Source organism: Puma concolor, chromosome B2 (genome assembly GCF_028749965.1).
Source record: "Puma concolor isolate L17-30 chromosome B2, mPumCon1.1.hap2, whole genome shotgun sequence".
NCBI lineage: Eukaryota > Metazoa > Chordata > Mammalia > Carnivora > Felidae > Puma > Puma concolor.
In genome coordinates, this window is record NC_141671.1 from 11,434,153 (window position 1) to 11,460,420 (window position 26,268).

The 26,268-nt window shown below is 43.9% G+C and overlaps 1 protein-coding gene across 5 annotated transcripts in view; it reads right to left on the reverse strand.

Moving 5' to 3' along the window:
- The window catches only part of KDM1B (lysine demethylase 1B), a 63,218-nt gene that overhangs the window by 18,809 nt on the left and 18,141 nt on the right, over positions 1–26,268 (reverse strand). For all 5 annotated transcript variants that reach the window (XM_086706162.1, XM_086706158.1, XM_086706159.1 and 2 more), the window contains 7 exons: positions 15,635–15,673; positions 11,511–11,715; positions 9,081–9,265; positions 5,345–5,521; positions 4,882–4,956; positions 1,434–1,571; positions 305–476 (listed from right to left, as the gene is read on the reverse strand). In XM_086706162.1, coding sequence (XP_086562288.1) covers positions 305–476; positions 1,434–1,571; positions 4,882–4,956; positions 5,345–5,521; positions 9,081–9,265; positions 11,511–11,715; positions 15,635–15,673 — 991 coding nt within the window. The remainder of the gene's footprint in view (positions 1–304; positions 477–1,433; positions 1,572–4,881; positions 4,957–5,344; positions 5,522–9,080; positions 9,266–11,510; positions 11,716–15,634; positions 15,674–26,268) is intronic.

The following is a 26,268-nucleotide window of genomic DNA, read 5'->3' on the forward strand; positions in this document are numbered from 1 at the left end:
GCTCATGGACACGGGCATCTAAAGGTCCCTGAGGAAGATCTGCTTTCCAGAGTGGGACAGTCTGGAGAATTCACCACTCCAAAACGAAGGTTCAAAGGACTCCATTTTTTTTTTTTTTTTTTTTTTAAAGTAGACTCTATGCCCAATGTGGGGGCCTGAACTCACGACTCCGAGATCAAGAGTCACATGTTTCACTGACCGAGGTAGCCGGGCACCCCTTCAGAGGACTCCTCTGCTCCTGCTAATCCAGCTTTGGGTTACAGAGAGACTCCCAAGGAACAGTCAGAACCCCATTCTCCCATACCTCCTAAGGGAACATCTTGGAGCTGAGTCTTATCCTTTCTCCACTCAGAGACAACATCCAAGAGAGCATTAAAATGAAAATCCATGCGCTTGTCAATAGTGGGGTCAGTTATTCTTCCACCTTCCTGAATTAAGTCACATCTCTCTCCAAATTTATGCATGCTGATGCCAAGCTTCAAAATAATAAGAATAAGAAGGTGAAAATTTTCCCTGGAAAAAACACTTACAGGTTCTAAGCTGAAATCAGACAGAGCTCTCTCATGGAGAAAATGGTCTAACAGATCCCGAGAGTAAAGCTACACATGCCTCCTGGGGAGTGGCAGCCAAGTCAGGCAGTGAGGAAAGAGCAGGAAATCGAGCGCTTCTCTCAGGAAAACGTGAGGTAACAGCAGGCAGCTTCTATGCCACGCACCCTACAGCTCTGTGGCCAGGGTCTGTTAATGCTTCAGGTGCTACAGCTGCACATGGCCTCCCCTCGCTCTGACGTCCTGTCCCCTGCGTGGACCCTCACAGGAATGAGCACGCAACCACACCAACACTCACAGAAGCTGATGCCGAATTTATGGCAAATAAGTAGTTCAGAGAAAAACCTTGGGCCTACCAGGTCTTCAAAGAAACTATGTAGGGTTGCCCGATAAAAGCATGCCCTCTTAAAACTGGACTCTCAGATAAATAACGAGTGGTTTGGGTTTTGGGGGGGTGGGGGGTTGTTTTTTGTTATTGTTTTTTAGTATAAGTATATCCCAAACATCGCATGCAAAATAGCCCACGTGGTACTTGGGATATACTTATCCTAAAAAAATTTACTTATTTATCCAAAAGGTCAAATTTAGCTGGGCATGCTGTATTTTTATTTGCTTCACCCAGCAAACCTTAAAATGACAAGCTTATCAAGTGGCCTGCAAAAAACACACAAATAGAATTATAGATCTCAGGAAAAAATCTTCTCTGTGCTCTCGCTCCACTTTCTCAGAAAGGAAGAATTGTAACTGTTTTTATCGGGGATGAGGGGCAAGAAACCATTTGGGGGTTGTTATTTATCATCCAGAAGCATATTCATACTATACGAAAACAAAATGAGACAGTTTTTTCTTCTGCTTATCTACGAGACGAATCATCAAGAAACCCACTTGTTCACACATGAGTGCTACCGGGTTGTTGATACAGCCATTGACAATCTGTGCCCCTCTTCCCACTGTGACGCCTTTGAAAGATTTATCATCCCATACTCGGCCTCCGATTCTGTCTTTGGCTTCCAGGACAGTCACCTAAAAAGATAGGCAATCAGGGAAGCTACACAGGAATAGAGTAGCCATTTAAATACAGTACTACAAACGCAAAATGACACAGGTAAGTTCCATACGTAGTTAATTATTAGCTCTCTTGTGAACAAAAGTTTAAAAAGAGGGTGGTGTGAACAGAAGCCAAAGTAGATGTTAAAACACACACACACACACAAAAAAAAGGGGGGGCGCCTGGGTGGCGCAGTCGGTTATGCGTCCGACTTCAGCCAGGTCACGATCTCGCGGTCCGTGGGTTCGAGCCCCGCGTCGGGCTCTGGGCTGATGGCTCAGAGCCTGGAGCCTGTTTCCGATTCTGTGTCTCCCTCTCTCTCTTCCCCTCCCCCGTTCATGCTCTGTCTCTCTCTGTCCCAAAAATAAATAAACGTTGAAAAAAATTAAAAAAAAAAAAAAACAAAAAAAACCACACAATCCTGCTTTTAGCAAGGAGTAGCCTGCTGGAGGAATGCCTTAAACTGTCCCTCCTCCAATCCCACAATAAGAAGATTTGATGAGCCAGCATGTGAGATGCACTAAGAGCTTTTATGAAATACTATCCCACAAATTAAAAAACACTAAAAGAAACTAGGTTAATGCAGTGATTTTGTCCTATGAAACATCTATGTGTGTAGCAAAATTCCTTTAGCATTGCAAATGGGCTTTAATGTCCCTAAGATGTGACTATTAAAAAAAAAAAAACAAGGGCACCAGGGTGGCTCAGTAGGTTAAGCCTGCTTCAGATTCTGTGTCTCCCTCTCTCTCTCTCTCTGCCCTTCCCTCCTTGTGCTCTCTCTCAAAATATAAACATTATTATTATTATTTTTTTTTATCATATGTCATTCTACCCAACGATGACCTCGTGGGCTTGATCTAAGCAGGCTGGCCCCATACCCAGACGATTTTACCTCCCCCCAGATTTCTTTCTTTTTTTCTTCTTTTTAAGGGCTTAGATGAATCTGCGTTTTTTAACATTTTTTTAAAAATTATTTTTAAGTAATCTTTAGACCCAATGTGGGCTTGAACTTACAACTCTGAGATTAAGAGTCGAGTGCTCTACTGACTGAGCCAGCCAGGTGCCTCTACTTCCCCCAAATTTCTGAGGTCAGGAGGGGCTGTGGGTGACAGACAGCCCTGTGGCTATAAGTGCTACACTTCTCTGGGCTGCAGTGACCCAGGGCAAATGGGAATCCTATGCAGTTCAAGGCCACCCATTCCACTTCTGGATCCCGGAAAGCACTCTTTCAAATTGCTCAAGGAGGTTCCCCAAGTTAGCCATCTCCTAGGTTACTCAAGAGACTCTATTTCCTGACCATGAGAAGGATGGGTGGTCTCTGTAGAGTCTGTCTTATAACCCGGCAAAAGAAAGGAGAGAACAGGTGGAGTCCTCTGAATATTTTATTCCTCATTTTCTTCAACAAGCAAGGCTATAGCCAAATTTCTACCTTCCCCACCCTCTTTCTTGGATTTCATTCAGATTAACACAGACCCACCCATTTCTAGATTCTTTTTCAGTATAAGAGGAAGGCAGGACATTAAAGACGGCACCCTAGACTTTTGATGTTAATAGTCTCCCCTGTAACTTAGTAAAGTTTTCTTTATTAAATTTCTTTATTAAAGAAAACTTAGTAAGTTTTCTAAGTAAAAACAAGAAATCTTGGCCCTAATATCTGATGCTGGAATAAATGATCAATTAAAACACTTCCTAGCTTAACGCCATTAAGAAAATATTTTGAGGGGCGTCTGGGTGGCTCAGTCTGTTGACCGTCCAACTTCGGCTCAGGTAATGATATCACAGTTTGTGAGTTCAAGCCCTGCATCCGGCTGTCTGCTCTCAGCTCAGAGCTTGCTTTGGATCCTCTGTTGCCCCTACTCTCTAAACCTCCCCAGTTCATGTTCCGTCTCTCTCAAAACTAAATAAACCATTTAAAAAAAAAAGATTTTGAAATGCAAACACACTTCCTATAAATCCAACTCAGGTTCTTCTGTTTCGTTAGCAACATAATGTAATCCAAGACTTAACGTCTTCCATTCAACTGAGGGAAACGGCTCCTAGACATGGCTACTGAAACCTTTTCTCATCTCAGAAACTCTTCCAGCAGAAGAGACACCATGGAAAAGAAGCTGTCATTTCTTGGGGCGCCTGGGTAGCTCAGTTGGTTGAGCATCTGACTTCAGCTCAGGTTATGACCTCACGGTTCGTGAGTTCGAGCCCCATGTCGGGCTCTGTGCTGACGGCTCAGAGCCTAGAGCTTGCTTTGGATTCTGTGTCTCCCTCTCTCTCTGCTCCTCCCCCTCCGACACTCTGTCTCTGTCTCTCAAAAATAAATAAACATTAAAAAAAATTAAAAAAAAAAAAGCTGTCATTTCTTTCAGCCAGAGAAAAGTGAAGATTAATTCAATTCTACCAAGATGATTTTCACATCTGGTTTACTGAAAACCAAAGTCCTCGAAAAATAAGTGTTAAAAAGGGGAAATGTGTCAGACCTAAAAAGTCACAGAAATCAAGGGGATGGCTAATTTGAATGAACCCAATAGAAATTAGATTCTAAATTGCACAATTTTTTTTCTAACAGTCTCTATTTTGGCTAATTTTGAACTGGAATATGGCCACATACTAGGTAAAAACTACCCTACCTTGGAGAAGCAAGCTGCCTCAAACAGGTGGAGCACACTTTAAAGTCATGCAGTTCTGTCTCAACAACAGATTAATTCAATCTTGCTTCCAAAAGCAGAGATTTTTGTTTCTCAGAGTGAGAGTCAAAGTGTGCCTTTGAGGGGCACCTGGCTGGCTGTTGGTAGAGCATGCAACTCTCCATTCTCAGGGTTGTGGGTTCAAGCCCCATGTTGGGCACAGAGCACAGAGGTTACTCGAAAAAAAAAAATATATGCAAATTTCACTGTGTGTTTCAGAAACTTTTATACAAGAAATGGTGAACTTCTAAGCTGCTATTAGCTGTCTCAAGCTATTGCAAAAACAAAGACTTTTTCCCAATGTCCCCTCTATAGTGTCAATAACACCTGGGAAAAATTTCTGCTTTCATACCTGCACAGAATCTCTTCTGACTCGCTCATTAGGAGTCTAAAACCCTGTGTAAAGCTGTCTAAACTCTTTTTATTAAACCAATTCTAAAAAATTTTTTATCTTTTCTAGAACCAATTGCAAAGATTTTAAAGATACAAAGATACAGTGCATTTAGAACTGCCCACTAAAATCAGAACCTGGTTTCTAAATCTTAGAAAATCTGGACCAAAGGAATGGTTAACCATCTGTTACCAACTTCATGTCCCAAAATCTTACCTTAATTCCAAAGTTATGCAGTTGCCTAGCAGCTGCTAATCCTGCTGGACCAGCCCCGATAATGATGACTGATTTCTTTAAAAATAAAAAAAATAAAAAAAATTTAAAAAATGGAGGGAGGGGGAAGGATCCAATTAGAGAAATGAAAATGATAAAACAATATACTGTGTTAGTTGTTCTAGAAGGTACTAACCACCAAGCCATGTTAGCTCATCTACATTTCTTTAATGTTCCCAGAAAGCTATTTTCCTAAAGAACACGGAAGTACTGGTCTTAAGGAGTCCCCTCTGCCTTACAGTTCCTGACACTCTTCCCCAGAGCAACACACGTTCTACAAACGTCTTGCTTTATAATTTCTGTGGTGATAATGTGGCTGTCACTAGTATCATTAACTAGTATTCACTAGTATCTGCATGCTAGCACTGATCATAGTGGTGTCCCCGTTAAAGCAACAGTCACCTACATTGTGGTAATCTTTAGGAAGAAGATGCTGGTCGGTGCCGACGTTAAGAACCCCTGTGTTGATGAGACCTTTTCTCGTCATAAAATAAAGTATCCTCTCCACTTCCTGAACGCATCGGATGCGCACGAGACCCCGAACGATGATGTGAGGAATACATTTCTGAGGTGTAAGAGCTTCCTGTGTTTGAAAACAAAACCAAACTGTTAAAACAAATACAACACATAACTCTTGGTTCCTCCAAAAGTTAAACAGAATGACTATATGACCCAGCAATTCCACTCATATACACTGAAAAGAACTGACAACGTAGGTTCCAACAAAACTCACAGCAGCACTATTCAAACTGCCAAAACGTTGGAAACTATCCAAGTGTCCATCAACGGATGAATGGATAAGCCAAAGGGGTATACCCACACATGGAATATTATCTGGCCATAAAAAGAAATGAAAGTTCTGGGGTGCCTGAGTGGCTCAGTCGGTTAAACCTCTGATCTCGGCTCAGGTCATAATCTTATAGTTTGTCAGTTCAAGTCTCATGTTGGGCTCACCGCTGTCAGCAACGAGCCTGCTTCGGATCCTCTGTCTTCCTCGCTTTCTGCCCCTCCCCCTCTCATGCACCCTCTCTCAAAAATAAATAAAACATTAAAAAAAATGATATGGAGTTCTGATGACTGCTACCACATGGATGAACCCTGAAAACGTGATGTTAAATGAAGAAGCAACTGACAGAAGACCACATGTTGCATGATTCCATTTATACAAACTACCGCACTGGGCAAGTCTACAGAGACAGGAAGTAGACTAGTGGTTGCCAGACTAGTACTGGGGGAAGGGAGGAATGGAGAGTCACTGCTTAATGGGTGTGGGGTTTCCTCTTGGGGTAACAAAAAAGTTCTAGAACTAGATATGGAGACAATCATATAACACTATTTACTTAATGCCACTGAACTGTACATTTTACAAAGGTAAAAATGGTAAATTTTACATTGCATTTTACAATTAAAAAAAAAACCACCTTTCAGGGTATATGAGTCCATCAGGTATCACTAAGATACAGTAAGATCAGAGGGAGGTTTGCCTTGTGAAGGACAAAAAGAAGAAAGGGACAAAAGGAAGATACAGCAATTTGCATTTTCTCTCCTAATCCTCTCCCGTCCCAGAGAAGGACAGCTAGAGGGAGCGTGGGCTGACCACATCGTAAATACATTCTTGACTCAATAAACCACACAGCAAGGGCCACTGCTGAAGCCCACACTGCCACTGGTACTGGCAGAAAAGCTGGATTCTCATCACTGATATGAGGAGACAGATTTAGGAACTTGTTTAAAAAGGGGAGAGTGGCGCCTGGATGACTCAGTAGGTTGAGCGTCTGACTCATGATCTTGGCTCAGATCATGATCTCAAGGTTCGTAAGATCGAGCCTTATGTCAGGCTCTGTGCTGACGGCCTGGAGCCTGCTTGGGATTCTTTCTCTCTCCCCCTCTGCCCCTCCCCCGCACACATGCCCCCTTTCTCTCCCTCAAAATAAATAAACAAGAACAAAAGACACTGCCTTTCCCTACTCATCCCAACTTTGGAAAGGTCTCGGAACATTTCACAGATTCAAGATTAACGTAGCCTTGACCCAGTGTCATAACACACAGAGAGAGCGAGTGGGGGAAGGGGCTGAGAGAGCGAGAATCCCAAGCAGGCGCCACACTGTCAGCACAAAGCCAGATTCGGGGCTCAACCTCACAAACCACGAGATCGTGACTTGAGCTGAAATCAAGAGTCAGACACTTAGGGGCGCCTGGGTGGCGCAGTCGGTTAAGCGTCCGACTTCAGCCAGGTCACGATCTCGCGGTCCGTGAGTTCGAGCCCCGCGTCGGGCTCTGGGCTGATGGCTCAGAGCCTGGAGCCTGTTTCCGATTCTGTGTCTCCCTCTCTCTCTGACCCTCCCCCGTTCATGCTCTGTCTCTCTCTGTCCCAAAAATAAATAAACGTTGAAAAAAAAAAAAAGAATTTTAAAAGAGTCAGACACTTAATGGACTGAGCCACCCAGGCGTCCCCTTACGATTTTCTTAATAATATTTTCTATAGCTGACTTTAAGAATATACTATGCAATACACACAACATACAAAACATGTGTAAATCAACTGCTTACGTTACTGGTAAGGCTTCCAGTCAACAGTAGGCTATTAGAAGTTTTAGGGGACCCAAAAGTTGTATGTGGATTTTTGACTGGGTAGGGGATGGAGTCAATGCCTCTAACCCTCAGATTGTTCAAGGGTCAAGTACATGCTCAAAGTAATCAAGAAATAACATTGGCTTGCAATGCTGCAGAAGGTAAAGAAATTTGTTTTCATGAAAATAAAAATAATTTCAAAATCTTTGACTCATAGCCTCTATATATGTGTTTTCCCACTAAAATATTAAACATAGGTAATACATACTATTTTATTAAATATTAAAATAGATCCAGGCTGATAAGTTCAGGATTTTTTTCTGTAAGCTTCTTCACCTGTATCAATCGATTTTCAAAGTCAAATGAAAAGAAACGTGAAGAAAAATGAATCCAAGACTGTTTTTCTGAAAAGTGTATCTTTGCAACTTATTTACAGGAAATTCTGACCACAATTTTGTTCAGTTCAGCAAATGTTTATTGAGCATCTACCTCAGGCCTGCTGGTGAGGAAATGAACAAGTCTGCCTTGTCTAACCCACTTACATAATTCATATAAGTTGTAGTAACAGCCATAACCTAATCAGGCCACCTCATACTGGATTCATCCCAGTGAGATACCAGGGTGGAACTGGAGTATCTATTCTTTTAAATATTTATTTGCGAGAGAGAGAGAGACAGACAGGGAGGGAGGGTGAATGAGCGGAGGAGGGGCAGAGAGAGAGGGAGACAGAGGATCCAAAGCAAGCTCTGAGCTGTCAGCACAGAGTTGGACGTGGGACTCGAATTCACCAACAGTGAGATCATGACCTGAGCCGAAGTCGGACACTTAACCAACTGAGCCACCCAGGCACCCCTGGAATATCTTTCTTTAATCAAGATTAATTTGGCAGTCTTGCCAAAGGCTCTGGATTCAGCAGTTCCTCAAACAATTGAAGAAATTAATCAGAAAAATATTAGGGTTAGGAAATCCTTTGTTGTTGTTGCTGTTTTGAAGCTCATATTCCCTTCTCATTTAGCCTCGCCCCTTTCCAGGTAAGTGCTGCGTGAGGCCCCTGACATCTCTTCAGTCCCAGCAAACAGCAAAGAACTCACTAGTCTCCACATTGGAGGATAATACGATGTTAAGACTCTCTGCCTCCAGGGGTTTATGATACAATCTTTAACGTTTTACTTCTCTTCCTCTTGGCATTCACAGCAGAACGCGCTCGGAACCAACTCTGTGCCATACACGCACTCACTAGAGTCAAGAATTCTGATATGATCTGAAGTGGTGGTTCTCAGGATACAGAGACTTCGCACCCCTTGGGTAATACTTGGAGACACCTCTGATGGTCACGACCAGGGCTGAGCTAGTGGCATCTAGAAGGCAGAGGCCAGGGATGCCGCACAACATCCTACGGTGCCCAGGACAGCCCCCCACACAAAGACTATCCACCCAAATGTCCGCAGTGTGCAGGTGGAGAATCCCCGATCTAGAGGGCCCCCCCCCCGCCCCGCCCCACAGCTATCACAGCCCCTCTCTTCCCAGGGCGGGCTCCGCCCACACGCGTCAGCTCACGTCCCTTCACTTACTTTGCAGTTAGTGTACCACAGCGCGAGGATGAGGTTCCTCAGAGCCAGGTACATGGTGGGGTCTCGGGAATACTCCGGGAACTCATAGAGCTCGTCCAGCTCCATCACGTCTGGCCTCACGCACAGGGCTTTACCGCACTCGTTGGGCTGATAGAAAGGCTGGAAGTACCGGTTCATGCCTGGAGCTGACAGAAGACACAGACGGGCAAATCCCACGGCCGTAACTTCCAAACCCAAACCAGGGAAACGCCAGGGCAAGACCAAACCGCAAGCGCCATGGTCTGTCCTACAATAAATTTCCTGCTTCCTCTGTCCAGCCGATGAAATACACACGAACTACTTTCCCCATTCTTTCCTCACAAACTTCCATGGCATGGAAAATTTTTTTTTAAGTTTTAACTGGGGTAACGACACCTGCCATAAAATCGACCACCTTCACCGAGTTCAGGTGTTGCGTGCAGCCAGGTTGAGCACGTCCACATTGCTGTGCAACAAATCCCCCGAAATTCTGTATGTTGTAAGACTGAAACTCTGTGAACATGAACTCCCCATGGAAATAGATGTTAACTCATTGGAATTTTTCTGATTAAAAAATGGGGCGCCTGGGTGCCTCAGGCGGTTGAACGGCTCAGGTCATGATCTCACGGCTTGTAAGTTCGAGCCCCACGTCAGGTATTGTGCTGATGGCTCAGAGCCTGAAACTGCTTTGGCTTCTGTCTCCCCCTGTCTCTCTCTGACCCTCCCCCACTCTCTCTCTCTCTGAAAAATAAATAAAACATTAAAAAATTTTAAAACAATGAATAGGTTCATAGAGGTACGTATCAATCCCTGACTCCTCTGAGAATCCTTGAACAGTGGGGTAACATTTAACGGGATAATCTATCCTCAGTGCTGTTTCTATGAACAGAGACTATTAATATAACAGGTACTTAATTTTTTCTAAAGCCAGAAAAAAATGCTTTTTCCTAACCTGCCTTTCAAGAACATTGTCCCTATGTCATTAAACATGACTTCAATGGACAGAGAGTATTTTCCCATGATTTAACCACTCCCCCATTGCTGCACATTGAATTTTCATCTAATTATTTCACTATTATCAACAATGCAATATAAATCTTTGGACTCACATTTGATAATTTACTTCGATAATTAATTTAGGATAAATTCCTAGAATAAAGGGTGTCTATCTACTTTAAGGTTTTCAATTCACAAACTGTCCCTCACAAATGCCCATACCCACATATAGCATTTGCAAGCCTGTTTCATTGTACCTTCATTAACCCTGGGATTTATCACTTCAGCTTTGATTCTGACCACCTCCACATTTTTAGAGGGCCCAGTGTTATTTGGTTAAAAACCTGAAAAAAATGCTTCCAGGTCAAAATCTATTTGCACCACCAAACATGAAGTTTGTTAGTGTCCAGACAGAGGAAGGTCTAAAATTGTTCCTTGTACACTAAGAATTCCAGTAGAGAGAATTTTAAAGATCCATTTAAAGTAAACAGTCAACAGCAGGTCTGGCCTGACCTGATGTTTTGGATTATTTTCAAGAGTGGATCACTTAGCTGAGATTTTCAACGGCTTCATTAGAAGCAGAGAGACTGGGGAGACAGAAAAAAAAAAAAAAAAAAAAGGGCGACTCATACAGTCAAAACTATCTTCCAGTATGTCCGAGTTTACATTATCTTCAAATTATGTAGCCACCTAAATTTCAAATAAAAAACTCCTTGGAGTGACTGGGTGGCTCAGTCAGTTAAGCAGCTGACTTTAGCACAGGTCACGATCTCACAGTTCATGAGGTTGGGCCCCACATCGGGCTCTGCGCTGACAGCACAGAGACTGCTTGGGATTCTCTGTCTCTCCCCCACTCGTTCTCTCTCTGTCAAAAATAAATAAACGTTAAAAAAAAAAAAAAAGATGGGGCGCCTGGGTGGCTCAGTCAGTTAAGCGTCCGACTAAGGCTCAGGTCATGATCTCACAGTTTGTGGGTTCGAGCCCCTCATCAGGCTCTGTGCTGACAGCTCAGAGCCTGGAGCCTGCTTCAGATTCTGTGCCTCCTTCTCTCTCTGCCCCTCCCCCGCTCACACTTTGTCTCACTCTGTTTCTCAAAAACAAATAAATGTAAAAAAGGAAAAAAAAAAAGAAATAAAAAGAAAATGTTGTTAAAAAAATAAATAAAAATTACTCCTTCAACTCCGTAGACACAATTCCTGGATGGGTGTTACGGACTTCACACTATGGAGGGGAAATTAACTGCACGATCTACACAAATGATACAACTGAGCCACGACATAACTAAATGCATGAAATAATGAGGGGCCTTCTATCAGGCCACACACATTAAGAAAATGTCTTTTGCGTTCTGCTCGCCCACACGTGCCCGGGGAAAGAGGGGGAGGGGAAGCAGGGAGGGCCACGACCGGCTCTCACCCGGCGCAGAGGGGGCCGCCTTGGAGGGCTCCAGCTTCCCGGGGCTGGTGCTGCCGGCCGCGCGGTGCGTGCTGGCGCAGGAGGGGCTCATGCCCACGCAGTCGGGGTAGTAGGCAGAGAGCAGGGGTGCTGCCACGCTGTCTTTCAGCAGAGGAGGGAGGATGAGCATGGAGTACCACCAGTGGTTGGAAACTTCCGACACCCTCTGAAACGGGGCAGACAAGACAGAGAGGCGCAATGGCAGACAAGAACCGTACGTGCAGACCCAGCCAAGGACAGAGGACGCTGTGCGTCACTCACCCACGGCCCTCTCACACTCAACCACCCTACACCAGAGTTCCGCACACTCCGATTTAGAAACAAAAAGAGCCGAGGGTCGGGGCGCCTGGGTGGCTTAGTCACTTGGGCATCCGACTTCGGCTCAGGTCATGACCTCACAGCTTGTGAGTTCGAGCCCCACATCAGCTGGCTGCTGTCGGCACAGAGCCTGCTTTGGATCCTCAGTCCCCTCTCTCTCTCTGCCCCTCCCCGGCTCACACTCTCTCTCAAAAACAAACATTAATAAAAAAAGAAAAAATAGCCAAGGGTCCGCGGAGACAGCGTTTCCTAACAGAAATCTTTCAGAAGCACAGCAACAGCCTCCTCCTGTGCCCCTCAAACACCAACACCCCCAACCTCCAACACCAAATAAAGCTGCGTCCAGTACAACGTTATTATCTGTGCAGCATAATTACACGTAATGTAAAAGTCAGTATAGTCCACTATGCTGAAAGCTCAGGTTTCAGTCTGACACAAGAAACTTCTCTCTGGTCAGTAATCGTTCATGGTCTATCCCGCCCCCCGCCCCCCTTTTACTTAGGATTGGAAGATAATGGAAATTACGAAACTAGGCAGAAAAAAACAGCTCTCCTGAGAAGCAGCCAAGCATTACTCCTTTTTGCTAGAAGGTACTAAAAACTTTCAGAGGGAGGAGTACACTACAACTATCAAAATAAGATGCTAAATGTAGAAATGAAAAAAGCAGCTATTTTTGGCCTTAAAATATGTGATCGCATTCCAGAGCTGATTTAACATATGGAGTCATCGGATCGAAGCATCTGCAGGATGACTATTGCACTAAAAATCACATTTACTTGGCTTCTAAAGAGACACTGCCTCCAATCCTGTGTCAGACGGCCTTTTCTAAACATGATCTTGAATGCATGTTCCAAGAATTCTAAGAATCTGACACAGGAGAACCTTGAGCTCAGGGACCCTCTGCTATCAGCTCTCCAGGCTCTGAGCAGATGCAACCTGCCATCAAGTGGGGGTTTGTGAACTCGAGGTCCAGAGGGCGAACGCGGTCCGCGGATGCCTTTTGCTTGCCCCTCACCTTTCACAGGGTCCAAGCGTGGGACAACCATTTTTCAGTTTACTAAGGGCCCCAACACCCCCTATAAATTATTCCCAGCTGCTTCACACATTCGCTGTACCAGCTCAGCCCCTGCAGGCATTTCAATTTGCAATCTGTTCTCAAGGCTACCCTTGCGGCCTGCCTGTGCGCTACACTGAAAAAGCACAGAAACTTCAGTTCCTTCCCCGACACACCAGGGCTGCCTCTGGGGACTCCTTCCCAGCATAACCCCAAGGAGAAAGGACACGGAGCGTTCAGACCCTGACAGTCCATCCACATGGACCGCGCAGAGGTCAGAATGGAAGTGCCCCAGCAAACATGAACCCAAGCTCTTCCCAATCTCTTCTGCTTCCTGGGTCTTGCAGCTGTTGGTGAACTGAGGACCCAAGAGAGGCCCTGCCACCCTGATACCTGCTCCCAATCCTTCTTCCCCCTGAAGCTGACTTGAAGGTGCTCCAACCAGCCTCTGCCCTGGGATGTGAGCAGCTCCAACAGCAACTGATGCACCAGCACTCCATCCTGCCGTTCTGAGAGCATCCACTCGGCACAGTGGCCACTCCTGGACATGCAGCAAGAATTCGGCTGATGCACCATCAAGTACCCAGCTCTCACCTTCACTACACATGCCATAGAAGAAATCATACTTGATATAGTCAATCGATTAGCACAGTTAATGAAGTAGCCACTACACTGGGTTAAATGGTGCTCCCCCAAAGTCTGTGTCCACCCAGAACCTCAGGATGTGACCTTATTTGGAAACAGGGTCTTGACAAGCGTAATCAGTCACACTAGAGGAGAGTGAGCCCTAAACTCACTGCAACTAACGGCCACATAAGAGGAGGAGAAGAGGGGCGCCTGGGTTGCTCAGTTAAGCTTCCGACTCTTAATTTTGGCTCAGGTCTTGATCTCCCGGTTCGTGAGTTAGAGCCCTGCACTGGGCTCTGTGCTGATGGTGCAGAGCCTGCTTGGGATTCTTTCTCTCACCTCCTCTCTCTGCCTGTCCTGTTCTCTCTCTCTCTCAAAATAAATAAACTTAAAAAAAAAAAGTTTAAAAAAAAAGGGGGAAGGAAAAGAGACACAAGGATGGGGAGACACACAGGAAGAGGGTCACAAGGCAGAGACTGCAGTGATACTTGGACAAGCCAAGGAACGCCCAGGGTGGCTCGTAACACTGGAAGCTGGAAGATGCAGGATGAACGCTCCCCTGGAGCCTTCAGGGGGACAGCGGCCTTCATCTCAGACTCATAGCCTCTGAAACTAGGAGACAAGAGGCTTCTGTGGCCATCAGCCACTCAGGTTATGATCATTTGTTACAGCAGCTCTCAGAAGCTTATACAGCACTCAAAGTTCACAGCCTGCTTTCAAAGTGACCCTAAAAGCCACAGGAATAGAACCAGGGTCAAGCAGCTGCTCCTGACTCTCTCTTAGCCAAACACAAGTAACTGGCAGGTCAAATCTGGGAACTCTTCCCAACTTTTATTTTTAAATTTATTTTTATTTATTTTGAGAAAGAGACAGAGAGCAAGCAGGGGAGGGGGAGGGAGAGAGGGGAGGAAGAGACAGGGAGAGGGAAAGGGGGAGGGAGAGAGGGAGAGAGGCAGGGAGCGAGAATCCCAAGCAGGCTCCACACTCAGCACAGAGCCTAAAGTGGGGCTCAAACTCACAAACCCTGAGATCATGACCTGAGCTGAAGAGGCAGATGTTTAACTGAGCCACCCAGGTGGCCCGATCTCTTCCAAACTTTTTAAAGTTCTTACATCCCAAGAATATGGCCTCTGTTCTAAAGTTTCAGATTGTTCTGCATGCAAAAGGGTCTGATGTCAGGAGACAGATCCATAAGGTACTGCAACTATATTTATAGTCATTTTTTCCTTTCTATCTATAATCTCATCCTACCTTGAATCCAGAAAATATTTGGGCCACTGCTTTCCTATGGAAATGCTTGAGGGTAAAATTAATTATTAAAAATAGGCGTGTGTTTCACACACCCCTTTATATAACAGAATGGATTTCAAGTAGATTTAAGAGGTGTCAATCCTCCCTTGGTGTAAAAATCAGTCACAGTTCCTGAGTTTCAGACATGTAGAAGAACTGCAAATTAACACCCCTGTATTACTGAAATGCAGAATAACTCAGAATCTCAGAATTTTAGGAACTCAGAAATGTAAAAAGTCATTTTCTGAAACAGCCATAGGACCGGGCTGTATGGGCCACGGAGACTGCCAGCTCGGGTAGCAAGGATCCATAATTGAAACATGAGGAGGCTTCGCCTGCAGGAAATGCTGCTTCCCTCCCCTATGTGGGCAGGGACAGGACAGAGCAGTTACACAGAGGTCAGAACACACAAGAATACTCTCGTGGCTGAATGTGGGCCAAGACCATCAAATTACGGGCCTCTTGTTCTTCCCCTGGAAGGAGTCACATGGAGATAAGGTCACAAAGTCACCCACAAGAAACCAGTATAACAAGGCTGATGCTTGTATTAAGGCAAGCCTTCAGCTCCTTCCCTTTTAACTCGGAGCAAGAGAATTACTTCTCTTTAAGGTGGTGGGGGGGTCACCCATGATACCACTACTGCTGACATGTCCATCATACAGGTGTCATGTCAGATCAAAAGCCTTTGATCGGCACCCAAAGAGAAACTCATAAAACCGTTACTGTCACTGACTTATTCAGTACTTATCATCGAAGGCACACTGAACTGTAGTCTAGGACGTGCACAGATACTCACTAGATCCTCTGGAAGGCAACAATGATCTGAGGTCTCAGGCTGCAAAAGAGAAAACCAAGTGTTAACTAGATTTGCTTACAAAATACAGGTGTGTCAATGTGCCCTCCATAAGACACCCCTTTTCACCTACTCCATTAGCCAAAGCAAAAAGTGTGATAAAACACCGCAGGAGTGAGAGTGCGGGAGACCCAGCCACTCCCGTAAAGATGCCCCAGGTGGAAAGGTAAAGAGAAGAGAATGATCTAGAGAGTGATTTGACAAAATAGGCAACACTTAAATGCGTGACAACTGGGCACCCTCTCTCACAGCTTAAGACATACAAGCTGCATGCCCAGCGATTCAAACTCCGCCAGATTTTCGAGAGGCACCTTCACACATGTGCACCAACAGACGTAGCAGAAATGTTCAAAGGAGCACTGTCTGTAATAGAAAAAAGCTAAACACAACGCAGAAGTCCATAGAGAGTAGAATAAATAAAGTGTGTTACTGTTACGTTCAAAGAGCAGACCACTACACGGCGATCAGAAGGAACGAGCCACAAAGCACACGCTACAACATGGACGCGCTCCCACACGTAACAGGGACCAAGAAGCCAGGCCCAGAAGAGCACATACCGTAGGAGTCCATCTACATAAGGCTCAGAAGCCAGCAAAACAGGTCCAGTGTTCTAAGCCAGGACTGTGAGTTGGGATGGAGGGTATGAGCGAAAGAGGGGTGCAGGGGGGCTTCTGAGGGGTTGAGAAGTGTTGGATTTCTTCACTGGGAGCTGGCTAAAGGGGGACTCTGAGAAAGTTCAGTGAGCTATGCATTTGGATTTGGGCATTGCCTGTTTGCATGGTATACTTCAATAAGAAAGTTACCCAAATAAACTGAAGACTGGCATCCCATATGGCCCGGCAAATCTGGCCCCTGGAATATAGTCCAGAGAAACTCTTGCACATGTGCAAGAATACTCACTGTATCTAACAGACCCCAAATGAGAAACGATCCTCACATCCACAAACAGGAGAACAGATCCACTGTGGTAGGTAGATTTATGCAAGGCAAGACTGCACAGCAGGGAAAATTAATGAACCAGAGCTTAAGCATCAACATGGATGCATGTGAAAAAGCAAGCTGCAGAGGAATACAAACCATACGACATAATTTATAACCAGTACAGAAACAGAGAACACTTTACATGTTGTTTTAGTTTCATAAATACGAATTAACTCTGCAACAAAAAGCAGAGGAATAATAAATGCAGAATTCAGAATACTGCAGGATACCTGCAGGGGAAGAAGAGAAAGGTAACTACCGAGGGGCACCCAGGGAGTTACAGAGGCCTTGGTAGGGCTCTGTTTCTAAAACTGGATGCTGGGTACCTGAGTGCTTGCTTTACTTCTTTGTTCCTTACATAACATTATAAATCCTCTTTCATATCTATGCATTAGCTCACAATAAAATGACCGTATATACTTTGACATAGAAATTTCACTTCTAGAGACACTTGGCTCAGTCGGTTAAGCTTCTGACTTCGGCTCAGGTCATGATCTCACAGTTCTCGAGTTCAAGCCCCAAGTTGGGCTCTGTGCTGACAGCTCAGAGTCTGGAACCTGCTTCAGATTCTGTGTCTCCCTCTCTCTCTGGCCGCCCCCCCCCCCCAGACCCCCATGCTCTGTCTCTCTCAAAAATAAACATTAAAAAAAACACACACACACACACAGAACTTGGGACGCTTGGGTGGCTCAGTCAGTTGAGCGTCCAACTTCAGCTCCGGTCATGATCTCGCAGTTTGTGGGTTCCAGCCCCGCGTCGGACTCTGTGCTGCTGACAGCTCGGAGCCTGGAGCCTGCTGAGGATTCTGTGTCTCCCTCTCTCTCTCTGACCCTTCCTCACACTCTCTCTCTCTCAAATAAATAAACATTAAAAAAAAAAAAAAAAAAAAACTTCATTTCTGGGAAATGATTCTACAAATATACTGAAAACAGCATAGATACAAAGCTATTCACTGTAGCATGTCAGTAACAGTAAACATTTAAAAGTCACCCACATACCCTTTAATCAGACTAAATTCATCAGGATCCATCCATTCAGTGGACTGTATTGTGCCGTCTTTAAGAAAAAAGAGATCTTTATCCACTGATACAGAAGCATCTTTAAGAGATATAAACCGACAAAAGCAAGCTCCAAAACAGCATGTGGTGCTCGCTACCATTCTGTTTAATGTTGTTTTACAAATAAACCCTTCCAGACTTTGTCCTTGACAAAATACTGAGCTGAAGACCAAAGTGACTCTGGGTCAATAAACACCATTTAAATAAATATTTCAAAAGATCAGGCTATGGATGGCAATCAATTGAGACTACAGCAATGGGTCTCAAAGGAAGATCTCTGGAGAGAAAAAGGAGATTGGGAAAATGCGATACCATAGTTAGAAGCTGGAATTTAAGAAGACCATAAAACCTTGAACTTAAAGACGGTGGGAAGCAGGAGGAGAGAAAGACAATTACATTTTCAAAAACGTAAGGAATCTGACACCTCTGAGCTCCACTGAGAAAAAGGACTTGTTGTTAAAATATTTCCAACCATGTGATGAATCAAAATAAAGATGTGGGGAGAGAAGGAACCGTGCTAAAAGAAATCATGGAGAGCAGTAAAGCCACAGAAACACAGGAGCAAGAGTAAACAGCAGAGGAATCACGGTTACAGAAAATAACACAACAGCTACTCCAGCAAGGCAAACTAGAAAATAAAACCAAACAAGAAAACACTAACAAGAATTAGAAGCAAGGAAAAGGTGAGGTGGACTGAAGTGTGATGTAACTTGCTTTTCTCCCCTTTCATGGCCAGGTGTCAACTTGTAACATCTAAGATTAAAATATGCCATTTTATGACATTTATGATTAAAATGGCGAGCCTGGGTGGCTCAGGTGGTTAAGAAGAGGGGTGCCTGGGTGGCTCAGTTGGTTAAGTGTCTGACTTCGGCTCAGGCCATGAGCTCACAGTTTGTGAGTTCAAGCCCCACACTGGGTTATGTGCTGACAGCTCAGAGCCTGGAGCCTGCTTGGGATTCTGTCTCTCTCTCTCTCTCTCTCTCTCTGTCCCTCCCCCACTCATGCTCATGGGTGCTCTCTCTTTCTCAAAAATAAACAAACAAACAGCGATTCCAACCTCCTAACATTCTCATTGTATGTTATCTCAACCTTTTAGGGGGTTTCTAGAAACTACTATCCCTTGTGATGAAGAAATAATCATCCCATGTTCAGCAATTTCCTTCACTTTGGCTTGTTCTTGTTTTAAGTTTTGTTGTATTAAACGCAATCACTTAGGGGTGCCTGGCTGGCTCAGTCAGTGAAACGTCTAACTCTTGATCTTGGGGTGTTGAGTCTGAGCCCCACACTGGGTGTAGAGATTATCTAAAAATAAAATTTTTTTCAAAAACTAAAAAAATAAAGACTAAAGAATAAATAAGTGCAATCATTTAACATAAAACCAGCAAGAGTACTTTTCCTCAGTATGAAGGTATCTGTCAACAAGGCCTTCTCCTCGCACAGATGTGGGAACACTCTTGAATAAACCTCATCTAACAATGGTTATTTCATGATGGTGACTCAATGAATTTGTTTTTTGCTATCATCTTTGTTCTCTTCTATACTGCTTCAATTTTTCAATGACAAATATACTATTTTTCTAAAAACAAGCTCATTCTAAAGAAAACCTTAGACTTTTCAAAGTGGCTTAAATTTAAGAAAGTGAAAATGACACGGACCACCCGAAGAAAAATCAAGTTCAATGAGAAAAGGGACACAAACGACCTGAACCATCAGTAGAAATGAAGTCAAAATTGTATTTTCCATCGTCACGTGTAAAAGATAAGAGGGGTCATGGGTAACTCCAAACCACAGTTAAACCACAGCCAAACAACAGCCAGTTGAAGGACAGGACGAAGTGATTTTCACATAAATTTTGCGTGTAAAACACACCTAGCATTTAGTAAGTAACATTATTATGCAAGTTATCCAAAATATATATATTTTTAAGATTTTTATTTATTTAAATACAAAATTTATTGTCAAATTGGTTTCCATACAACAAAATATTTTTTTTAATCGTTTAGAACAACTGTTTAGAAACTTCACAAAAATAGGCTGGGTGAAAATGGTCCAAAGGCTAGCGTCTATTAAAATAGCTGGGGCGTGCCTGGGTGGCTCAATCAGTTAAGCATCTGACTCTGATCTCAGCTCAGGTCTTGTTCTCAGGGTTGAGAGTTCAAGCCCCACATTAGGCTCTGCACTGGGCACGAAGCCTAAAAAAATAGTCTATTTTTGACTGATCTCTGGCTTGAGCTCTACTTTAAATATTATAATGAAACGTGACTGAGGCGACTTTTCACTTGAGAAGTCATCTGGGGCACAGGTGCTAGTTAAGTTCAGTGCAGCCATGTTACTGTTTTGCTGGCTGGACAGGCTCCCCTTTGCCATACAAGCTCCTCATGCCTTCACTACTCAAACCCCAATTCCTGTCCGTGTCCCCACTCAGCCTAAAAAATGAACATCAGCCCCCTCCCATATTTTTCTCTCCTATCCTACCAAGAGACTTTCTAGTCTGAAGGTTCAGCTTGTGCACCAATTTAGGGATAAATCGAAAGGTTTCAGAACAAGACTGGCTACTTCCAGGACCCTGATCCCAGGCTTACATGTGTACTTTCCACCCTTCACTCCCACATACCAACATGAATAAAACAGGGATACCACCACAGATCCCACTGACATTAAAAGGGGAACGAGGGAACAGTACAAACAACTCTAACAAATTTGACAATGTAGATGAAATAAACAAATTTCTTCAAAACCACAACCACCTAGGGGCATCTGGCAGGCTCAGGCAGTGGAGCGTGCGACTCTTGATCTCAGGGTTGTGAGACTGAGCCCTACATTGGGTGTAGAGATTACTTAAAAATAAAAATAAATAAATGCAACTGTGTAAAACATGTAGAATAAACCATGCATCTGTTAAAAACATTGAATTTGTAATTTCAAAACTTCTCACAAAGAAAACTGGCCTAATGTCCTCACAACCAATCACACCAAACAGTAAGAAAGAAATCATATCAATCTTACACAAACTCTTTAGAGGAGGAGGATATACTTCTCAATTGTCTTATGGAACCAGCATAACTTGGATACCAGAACTAACTTGACAAGGATATTATAAGAAAATGACAGATAGTATTCATCATGAACACAGGTGCAGAATTCCAAAACAAGGCATCAGCAAACCGAATCCAACAATACATTAAAAGGATAACATATTAAGCACAAGTGGGATTCTTTCCCCCAGGAACGCAAGGCTGTTTCAACATGCCAGAATCTGTGTGATTCACTACATTAACAGATTGAAGGTGAAAAACCAATATGATCATCATAAAAAATGCAGAGAAAGTTTTTCACAAAATCCAACATCTGTGGGGCTCCTGGGTGGCTCAGTCGGCTAAGTGTCTGACTTTAGCTCCGGTCATGATCTCCCAGTTCTTGGGTTCAAGCCCCACATCGGGCTCCGTGCTGACAGCTCAGAGTCTGGAGCCCGTTTTGGATTCTGTGTCTCTCTCTCTCTCTGCCCCTTCCATGCTCGTGCTTCTCTATCTCTCAAAAATTAATAAACATTTTTAAAAAATTAAAAACAAATCCAACATCTGTTCATAATAAAAAGTTCTCGGAAACCTAGGAATAGAAAGGAACCTTCTCAGTCTGATAAAAGACGTCCAAGAAAAACTACACCCAACGCTATACATAATGAAAAAAATACTGAACACATTCCTTCTCAGGTCAGTAACAAGACAAAGATGTCTGTTTTCCAACTTCTACTCAACCCTGTACTGGTGGTCCTGACCAATGTAATAAGACAAGAAGAAAGAGCAAACAACCGAGATTTTATATATATATGTTTGTTTTTTTGAGAGAGAGAGAGCATGCGTGCATAAGCAGGGAAGGGGTGGAGGGAGGGAGAATCTCAAGCAGGGTCCACACCCTGCATGGAGTGTGAGGAGGGGCTCGATCTCATGATGGTGAGATCATGACCTGAGCCAAAATCAAGAGTCAGACACGTAATTGACTGAGCCCCCCAGGTGTCCCAAAACATTGTATTTTTAATTTTTTTTTAATTTATTTATTTTGAGAGAGAGACAGAGCAAGTGAGGGAGGAGCAGAGAGAGAGGGAGAGACAGGATCCCAAGCAGGCTCCACACCGCCAGCAATGCAGAGCCCAACGAGTGGCTCCAGCCCATGTGTGAGATCATGACCTGAGCCAAAACCAAGAGTTGGACGCTTAATCGACTGAGCCACCCAGGTGCCCCAAACACTGAGTTTTTAATTTTTTTTTTTTAACGTTTATTTATTTTTGAGACAGAGAGAGAGCGTGAACAGGATGGGTCAGAGAGAGAGGGAGACACAGAATCTGAAACAGGTTCCAGGCTCTGAACTGTCAGCACAGAGCCCAACGCGGGGCTCGAACGCATGAACTGCGAGATCGTGACCTGAGCTGAAGTCGGACGCTTAGCCGACTGAGCCACCCAGGCGCCCCAAACATTGAGTTTTTAAAAAACAGTAAAACGGGCTCCTGGGTGGCTCAGTCGGTTGGGCGTCCGACTTCCGCTCAGGTCATGATCTCACAGTTGGTGGGTTCGAGCCCCATGTCGGGATCTGTGCTGAGACAGCTCAGAGCCTGAAGCCTGCTTCAAATTCTGTGTCTCCTCCTCTCTCTGCCCCTCCCACACTCATGCTCTGTCTCGTTCTCTCAATAATAAACATTAAAAAAAAAGAGTAAAACAGTCTTTATTCACAGTTGATGTGATTGTAGAAAACCCAAAGGAACCTATAAACGATCTTTGAAATTTAAGAAGTGAATTCAAGAAAGTCTCTAGGTATAAAATCAACATGTGAAGTAAACAGCATTTCTATATAATTTTAACAAACAACTTGACAATGAAATTAAAAATAAATCCTACATATAATTAGAAAAAGCAGAGTATCTAGAAATAAATTTAACAAAAGACACCCTCCGTGGAAATGAGAAAAATATTTTTTTTCTCAACAATTTTTTGTTTCTCAACAAATTTCTCAACGATTTCTTGAGAGAAATTAAAGACCCTGAAGAGACGGAGAGATATACCATGCTCATGGGTCAGAACAGAGATCAGGAAACATTTTCTGTAAAGGGCCAGATAGTAAATATTTTAAATTCTGTGTATCGTATTTTCTACATCACAACCCCTCTGCCATTGTAGCATGAAAGCAACCATAGCCAATAATGAATGAGCATGGCTGTGTCCAATAAAACTTTATTTTCAGAGGGGAAGATGGAGGTGGAGTAGAAGGACCCTAGGCTGGGGCACCTGGGTGGCTCAGTTGGTTAAGCGTCCGACTTCGGCTCAGGTCACGATCTCGCGGTCCGTGAGTTCGAGCCCCGCGTCAGGCTCTGGGCTGATGGCTCAGAGCCTGGAGCCTGCTTCCGATTCTGTGTCTCCCTCTCTCTCTGCCCCTCCCCCATTCATGCTCTGTCTCTGTCTCAAAAAGAAATAAAACGTTAAAAAAAAAAAAAAAGGACCCTAGGCTTGCCTTGTCCCACGAATAAAACTAGGTGAACTATCAAATCACCCTAACTACCTGAGAAATTGATCTGAAGACTGGCAGAAGAAACTCCACAACTAAAGATGGAGAAAAGGCCACATTAAAGAAGGTATGAGTGCTGAGATGAAGCTTGGGAAAGAAATGGATCATGGCCGCTGTGGTAGGGAGGGAGAAACTATAGTGGGGAAGGAAAAAGACAGACTGGCACACGGGAGTGCACGGGGAAAACATATCCCCACAGTAAATGGCTTGGAAAGTAAGAAGGGACAAATTCTGTGAGTTCTTGCAACCAATAAGAGTTAAAGCATAGAGTTCGAAAGGTCAGTGGGCTTGGCAGGGATAGAGCCCAGAGGGCATCGGGGCTACTCTTGGAGAGAAGGCAGGGCAAACAGCCCTCGGACATACAGCATGAAAACTGCAATCTGAAGAGCACCCAGGGCACAAAGTGGGGAGGTTAGTTGCTCATCTCAGAGCACGTCCCAGAGAGACAGCCGTCCCAGAGAGACAGCCATCACAGAGAGACCCCTCTGGGAACAAACACAGAGCCACCTCAGGAACCAACCCAGCGCCAACACCTGCTACCTAACTTGCTTACGCCAAGCCTCCCCCACCCATGTTCATGCTTGCCCTCCGCAGTCACGCTTGCCTCGATCCCAGCATGGCAGGCCCTGTCTCCCAGAAGACGGGTGCAAACCTTTATCCATATCACGTCTCCCCACCTGGGAGTTTTGCAAAGCCTCAGTTTCAGTGGCAGTGGTGACAGGTCCCATTTCACAAGCAAACTAGAGCACACACAGGCCATGAACCAAACACAGCCCACAAAAGGCAAAGAGAGCCTCTGCAGATGACTAGCCTAAAGGATAAAATGGCCAGGACACAACAGCAGAGCACTCACAACACACATTGGAGATATTCCCAGAAGTTCCAGGCCCTGGGGTACAGGAGGAGCTACAAGGCAGGGCACTACGGGACCTCCTCTTCATAAGACCATTACCCTCAAGAACAGATGTAGCCGGCTTTCCTAATACACAGAAACAGGAATACAGACTTACATAAGATGAGAAGACAGAGGAATTTGCCCCAAATGAAAGAACAGGACAATGCCACAGTCAGAGATCTAAGCAAAACAGATACAAGCAACATGTCTGATGGAGAATTTATTTTTTTTATTTTTTTTATTTAAAAAAAAAAAATTTTAACGTTTATTTATTTTTGAGACAGAGAGAGACAGAGCATGAATGGGGGAGGGGCAGAGAGAGAGGGAGACACAGAATTGGAAGCAGGCTCCAGGCTCTGAGCCATCAGCCCAGAGCCCAACACGGGGCTCAAACTCACGGACTGTGAGATCGTGACCTGAGCTGAAGTCGGACGCTTAACTGACTGAGCCACCCAGGCACCCCTCTGATGGAGAATTTAAAGCAATGATCATAAGGATACTCAACGGACTTGAGAAAGAGTAGAGAACAACAGTGAGATCCTTAACACTAAGAAAAGGAATAACATAGCAGAGATAAAGGGCTCAATAAATAAAATGAGAAACACACTTGATGGAATGAACAGCACTGTGGAAGAGGCAGAGGAACGAATTAACAGAGTGATGGAAAGTAATCAAGCTGAACAAAAGAGACAAAAAGGAATTATGCAAAGCGAGAAGAGATTTAAGGAACTCAGTGATTCCATCAAACATAGTAAAATTTTATTATAGGAGTCCCAGAAGAAGGAGTGAGAGAAAAGGGGGAAGAGCATTTACTTGAAGAAATGATAGCTGAAAACTTCCCTTATCTAGGCAAGGAAGCAGATATTCAGATCCAGGAGACACAGAGAACCTCCAATAAAATCAACAAAAGCAGATCCACACTAAAACACACTGTAATTAACATAGCAAAATATAGTGATAAGGAAAAAATATTAAAAGTAGCAATACAAAAGAAGACTGTTACATACAAAAGAAATCCCAGAGGTGCCTTGGTGGCTTAGTCCACTGAGCATCTGACTTGATTTCAGCTCAGGTTCATGATCCCAGGGTCATGGGATATAGCCAGGTGTCCAGCTCTGCACTAGGCATAGAGTCTGCTTGGGATTCTCTCTCTTCCTTCCTCTGCCCCCTCCCTAACTTGCACTATCTAGAAATTTTTTTTAATTAAAAAAAAAAAAAAGAAAGAAAGAAAAAAAGAAACTCCATAAGGCTATCAGCTGAAACTTTCCAAGGCAGAAAGGAGTGGCACATTATATTCAAAGTGCTGAATGGGAAACACCTGTAGCCAAGAATCCTCTATCCAGAAAGACTATCATCAAGAATGGAAGGAAAGATAGAAAGCTTCCCAGACAAAAACCAAAATAGTACATGACCACTAATCCAGTCCTGCAAATAATATTAAAGGGGACTCTTTGAGTGGAAAGGAGAGACCAAAAATGACTGTAGAAAACAGAAATGCAGTTAAAATGAGTATTTCTATTTAAAAAAAAAACGAACAGCCAAGAAACACACAAAAGGATGTAACACACTATACCTAAAACATGGGGAAGATAGGAAAAAAGAATGGTTCAAACCTAAATGACCATCAGCTTAATACAGACTGCTATATGCAGAAGAGGTTATACACAAACCTGATAGTAACCACAATTCAAAAATCACTAACAAATACGCCAAGGATAAAAAGAAATCCAAATAGAGAGCTAAAGAAAACCAGCAAACCATGAAAGAAAGACAAGAAAGGATCAGAGAAAATCTTCAGCAACAGTCACAAAACAAGTAATAAAATGACAATAAATATATGGCCATCAATAACAACATTGAATGTAAATGAACTAAACGCTCTAAGCAAAAGACATAGGTTGGGGCGCCTGGGTGGCTACGTCAGCCAAGCAGTTGACTGGGGCTCAGATCATGATCTCCTAGTTCAAGAGATCAAGCCCCGCATCCGGCTCTATGCTGAAAGCATGGAGCCTGCTTGGGATTCTCTCTCCCTCTCTCTCTCTGCCCCTCTCACACACGCATGCATGCTCTCTCAAAAATAAATAAATTAA